This window comes from Nyctibius grandis, unplaced genomic scaffold (genome assembly GCF_013368605.1).
Source record: "Nyctibius grandis isolate bNycGra1 unplaced genomic scaffold, bNycGra1.pri scaffold_59_arrow_ctg1, whole genome shotgun sequence".
NCBI classification, from domain to species: Eukaryota; Metazoa; Chordata; class Aves; order Nyctibiiformes; family Nyctibiidae; genus Nyctibius; species Nyctibius grandis.
Genome location: NW_027167600.1, coordinates 570,305 through 576,304, shown reverse-complemented (window position 1 = coordinate 576,304; position 6,000 = coordinate 570,305). Strand labels below are relative to the sequence as shown.

The following is a 6,000-nucleotide window of genomic DNA, read 5'->3' as shown; positions in this document are numbered from 1 at the left end:
ATGGCCACCAGCACCAGATACACGTGACCATGAGTTGTCCACCATGGCCACCAGCACCAGATCTGTGGTTGCACGTTGCCACCATGGCCACCAGCACCAGATACACGTGACCATGAGTTGTCCACCATGGCCACCAGCACCAGACACATGTGACCATGAGTGTCCCACCATGGCCACCAGCACCAGGTACACGTGGCCATGAGTGCCCACCGTGACCATGTGTGTCCACCATGGCCACCAGCACCACATACACGTGACCATGGGTTGTCCACCATGGCCACCAGCACCAGATATGTGGTTGCAGGTCACTACCATGACCACCAGCACCAAATATGGTGGCCACCAGTTGTCCCCCATGGCCCCCACCCCCAACCCTCAGACCTGGGGCCATTACCTCCCCATGCCGATGGTGGCCACCATCCTCCCACCCCTCCCCTCAACCCCGTGGCCTCCATGTCCACGATGAAGCCACGCCATGATGGATGGTGGCCACCATCCTCCCACCCCTCCCCTCAACCCCACGGCCTCCACGTCCAAGATGAAGCCACGCCGTGATGGATGGTGGCCACCGTCCTCCCACCCCTCCCCTCAACCCCATGGCCTCCACGTCCATGATGAAGCCACACCATGATGGTTGGTAGCCACGTTTCATAGGGCTTTATTCCAGGAGCTCCTCCTGGGGGTGGGAGAAGGGAGAAGAAGACCTCTGGTGGTTGGGTGGGCCAAGGGGGTGGAGTCTTCTTGGAGGTGGCTCAGAGGTGGCCGTTTCTCCTCATGGTTTCGTGGATCCACCGGGTGAACTCGCAGACGCGGGTGTAGACACCCGGCTTGCCCTGTTGGCCACAGACCTGCATCCCCCAGGACACGATGCCCTGGAGCTCCTCCTGGCACACCAGAGGTCCACCCGAGTCACCCTGAGGGACAGAAGAACATCAGGAGATGGTGCCATGGTTGAGGGTCAACTCCACCACCACAGGGTCTCCTCAGGCCCCGTGGTTCTCACTTGGTGGCCACCATGAACTTTGTGGTCAAGGTATGGAGACCATCATGCTCTATGAGGTCAAGACATGGAGACCCACCATGTCCTAGGGGGTCAAGACATGGAGATGACCAGACCATGGTCTATGTGGTCAAGGCCTGGAGACCACCATGTCCTATAGGGTCAAGACATGGAGACAACCATGTCCTATGGGGTCAAGGCATGGAGACCATCATGTCCTATGGGGTCAGGACATGGAGACCACCATGTCCTATGGGGTCAGGACATGGAGACCATCATGTCCTATAGGGTCAAGGCATGGAGACCCACCATGTCCTATGGGGTCAAGGCATGGAGACCCACCATGTCCTATGGGGTCAAGGCATGGAGACCACCATGTCCTATAGGAGAGCCCATGTCCTCAAGCCCATGGAGTTGGGTTCCTCCATGGAGGAACCATGGAGTTGGGTTCCTCCATGGAGTTGGGTTCCTCCACGGAGGAACCATGGAGTTGGGTTCCTCCATGGAGTTGGGTTCCTCCACGGAGGAACCATGGAGTTGGGTTCCTCCATGGAGTTGGGTTCCTCCACATGCCAAGTGTGTTAGGTGGCCCCACCCTACTTCTTCTCCACTGGGGTTGTCTTCCTCGATGGTTGGGTGGGTGGAGCCACCTGGACCTCACCCTGACGGGGTGTAGGTGGCCACCCAGACCTACCTGACAGGAGTCGGTGCCCCCCGAGGAGACGCCGGCGCAGAGCATGTTCTTGGTGATGCCCTTGGGGTAGAGCTTGGCGCACTCCTCGTTGGGGATGGTGTAGACCACGCCGCACTGGAGAACGTCGGGGAAGTAGCCTGGGGACAACGGGGACACTGTCTTGACCCCAGGAGAAGGTCCCATGGGTGCTCAGAACCAGTGGGAGCCTCTCCCTCCTAGGGTGGCCTGGGTGGTGGCACGCCACCATGGAAGATGGCCTCAAGATGAGGGATGGATGGCCACCTTGGAGGTGGTTTGGAGTCTCCTGTGGTCGTGGCATGGAGACCTCCATGGCCACAACATTGAGATGGCCCAAAGATGCTGAGATGTCTCCAAGATGCTGAGGTGTCCCCAAGACCCTGAGATGCCCCCAAAGATGCTGAGATGCTCTCAAAATGCTGAGATGTCCCCAAGGTGCTGAGATGTCCCAAAGATGCTGAGGTGTCCCCAAGACCCTGAGGTGTCCCCAAGGTGCTGAGATGTTCCCAAGACCCTGAGATGTCCTCAAGGCCCTGAGATGTCCCCAAGACACAGAGATGTCCCAAAACCCTGAGATGACTCAAAGACCCTGAGATGTCCTCAAGGCCCTGAGATGTCCTCAAGGCCCTGAGATGTCCCAAAGATGCTGAGATGTCCCCACGGCCCTGAGATGTCCCCACGGCCCTGAGATGTCCCCACGGCCCTGAGATATCCCAAAGATGCTGAGATATCCTCAAGAACTTGAGATGTCCCCAAGACCTGGAGATGTTCCCACAGTCCTGAGATATCTCCAAGATGCTGAGATGTCCCCAAGACCCTGAGATGTCCCCACGGCCCTGAGATGTTCACAAGACATTGAGATGTCCCCAAGACCCTGAGATGTCCCCAAAGATGCTGAGATGTCCTCAAGGCCCTGAGATGTCCCAAAGATGCTGAGATGTCCTCAAGATGCTGAGATGTCCCCACGGCCCTGAGATGTCCCCACGGCCCTGAGATGTCCCCACGGCCCTGAGATGTCCCCAAGAACTTGAGATGTTCCCAAGACCCTGAGATGTCCTCAAGGCCCTGAGATGTCCCAAAGATGCTGAGATGTCCTCAAGATGCTGAGATGTCCCCAAGACCCTGAGATGTCCCAAAGACCCTGAGATGTCCCCAAGATATTGAGATGTCTCCAAGACGCTGAGATGTCCCCAAAGCCCTGAGATGTCCCCACGGCCCTGAGATGTCCCCAAAGATGCTGAGATGTCCCAAAACCTTGAGATGACCCAAAGACACTGAGATGTCCCAAAGACACTGAGATATCCCCAAGATATTGAGATGTCCCCAAGACCCTGAGATGTCCCCAAAGATGCTGAGATGTCCCCAAAGATGCTGAGATGTCCCCAAGACCTGGACATGTCCCCAAGACTCTGAGATGTCCCCAAGACCCTGAGGTGTCCCCAAGACCCTGAGATGCCCTCAAGACCCCGAGATGTCCTCAAGACCCCGAGATGTCCTCAAGACCCCGAGATGTTCTCAAGGCCCTGAGATATCTCCAAGACATTGAGATGTCCCCAACACATTGAGATGTCCCCAAGATCCTGAGATGTCCCCAAGGCCCTGAGATGTCCTCCAGACCCCTGAGATGTCCCCAAAGATGCTGAGATATCCCCAAGATATTGAGATGTCCCCAAGATATTGAGATATCCCCAAGATATTGAGATGTCCCCAAGACACTGAGATGTCCTCAAGACCCTGAGGTATCCCCAAGACCCTGAGATGTTCCCCAAGACATTGAGATGTCCCCAAGGCCCTGAGATGTCCCCACCACCCCAAGTTGTCCCCAGGTCCCACCACGCGGTACGAGAAGATGTTTCCACTTACCTTCAGGGCTGCTGGTGCTACCCCAACCTGACACGATGCACTCGGCGTTGGGTGGTGGACATCTCTTGGGGAGGTCCACGGGGTGGACGTGGTCGGTGAAGCGGGCGGGTTTCTGGAGCTTCAGCAACATGATGTCACTGTCATGGCTGGTGGGGTTGTAGTTGGGGTGGATGAAGGCCTTGGCCGAGTTGATGCACTGCTCCGTCCCCTCCTTGGTCTTCAAGCTGTGGTCACCCATGCGGATGGGGATGGAGCTGGAGATGGAGAGAAGATCATGGTGAGGTTCTCTGGTGGACGTGGGACACGGCCCAGAAGGTCCACACGTGGTGGAGGTTGGGTGGAGAAGAAAGGCAGAAGGTTCCTTCTCCTGGCAAGAACCCAACAGGTCAACTAAAGAGTTGACCAAGACCAAACCGTGGCCTCCTTGGGCCAACCCAAGGTGAAGAAGACCCTGGTCCAACCCAAGGTGAAGACCCTGGTCCAACCCACGGTGAAGAAGACCCTGGTCCAACCTGAGGACCTGGATGTCTTCACCATGCCCAACTCAACCCCCCAGTTTCCCTCTTCCCCCTCATTCTTCTGGTAGATCCTCCCACCAGGAGAACCTGGACACACCATGGTGGGACGTCCATGCCAACCTCCCGGTTGCCTCAGGTGGCCAAAGGAGAAGACCTCCATGGGAGAGGGAGGACCACGGGTCCTGACGTGGTGCCCATGGTCCAGCCTCTCCTGGAGAGAAGGTCACATGGTTGTGGTGGCCACCCAGTTAGATGGTCATTCTGGGAGCCCACCTGGATGGTTGTGGTGGCCAACCCCATTAGATGGTTAAGCTAGAGATGACCCCATGGTGACCACCTCCACCCTTGAGGTTCTCCACACTTGAGGGTCTCCACCCTTGAGGGTCTCCACCCTTGAGATGCTTCACACTTGAGGTTCTCCACACTTGAGGTTCTTCACACTTGACGTTCTCCACACTTGAGGTTCTTCACCCTTGAGGTCCTCCACACTTGAGGTTCTCCACACTTGAGGGGCTCCACCCTCGAGGTTCTTCACCCTTGAGGGTCTCCACCGTTGAGGCTCTTCACACTTGAGGGGCTCCACCCTTGAGGTTCTTCACCCTTGAGGTTCTTCACCCTTGAGGTCCTCCACACTTGAGGTTCTCCACACTGAGGTTCTCCACACTTGAGGTTCTTCACCCTTGAGGTTCTCCACACTTGAGGTTCTCCACCCTTGAGGTTCTCCACCCTTGAGGTTCTTCATCCTTGAGGTTCTCCACACTTGAGGGTCTCCACACATGAGGGTCTCCACACTTGAGGTTCTTCACCCTTGAGGTTCTCCACACTTGAGGTTCTTCACACTTGAGGTTCTCCACATTTGAGGTTCTCCACACTTGAGGTTCTTCACACTTGAGGTCCTCCACACTTGAGGTTCTCCACACTTGAGGTTCTCCAACCAAGTCCTACCACCACCATGGCCACCTCCACCTCCTGATGGACCTCTCCATGCCTCCTCCCAGTTATCCCAGTTGCCGAAGCCCCCCCACCCACCAGGGGTCCCCCCACCTCTTGGTGTCGCAGTGGGCGGCCGTCAGCACCCAGGACCTCCCGATGAGGACCCCACCGCAGTGGATGTTCTTCTGGGGACCCAAGAGGACCACCTGGTACGGGTGGCGCTTCTTCTGGCACCGCTGGCCACCCACGATGCGGTTCTCCTCCCCCACGGCCACTGGGGGGGCAGAGCTGGGGCTCAGGATCTCCCAGTTCCCTCCCAGTAGCTCCCAGTAGCTCCCAGTTCCCTCCCAGTTCCCTCCCAGAAGGTCCTCTGGGCCACCCACCACCACCTCGTGTCACCCTCGTGTCCTCCCAGCTCTCCCCTTCTCTCCCAGTATCACCCAGTACCTCCCAGTTCCCTCCCAGTAGCTCCCAGTAACTCCCAGTTCCCTCCCAGTAGCTCCCAGTTCCCTCCCAGTTCCCTCCCAGTACCTCCCAGTGCCCTCCCAGTGCCTCCCAGTGCCCTCCTAGAAGGTCCTCTGGGCCACCCAGCACCTCCTTGTGTCACCCTTGTGTCCTCCCAGCTCTCCCCTTCTCTCCCAGTCTCCCAGTGCCTCCCAGTTCCCTCCCAGTTCCCTCCCAGTTCCCTCCCAGTACCTCCCAGTTCTCTCCCAGTGCTTCCCAGTTCTCTCCCAGTACCTCCCAGTCCCTCCCAGTTCCCTCCTAGAAGGTCCTCTGGGTCACCCAGCACCTCCTCGTGTCACCCTTGTGTCCTCCCAGTTCTCCCCTTCTCTCCCAGTATCTCCCAGTACCTCCCAGTTCCCTCCCAGTAGCTCCCAGTTCCCTCCCAGTTCTCTCCCAGTAGGTCCCAGTTCCCTCCCAGTTCCCTCCCAGTACCTCCCAGTTCCCTCCCAGTCCCTCCCAGTTCCCTCCTA

At 57.7% G+C, this 6,000-nt stretch overlaps 1 protein-coding gene across 1 annotated transcript in view; it reads right to left on the bottom strand.

The window, feature by feature from the left end:
* Nucleotides 1–648: 648 nt before the first annotated feature.
* The window catches only part of LOC137677440 (transmembrane protease serine 9-like), a 31,053-nt gene continuing 25,701 nt past the window's right edge, over nucleotides 649–6,000 (bottom strand). Inside the window, 4 exon segments of the mRNA XM_068424743.1 lie at nucleotides 649–914; nucleotides 1,695–1,831; nucleotides 3,576–3,829; nucleotides 5,138–5,300. Coding sequence (XP_068280844.1) covers nucleotides 753–914; nucleotides 1,695–1,831; nucleotides 3,576–3,829; nucleotides 5,138–5,300 — 716 coding nt within the window. The 3' untranslated portion in view covers nucleotides 649–752.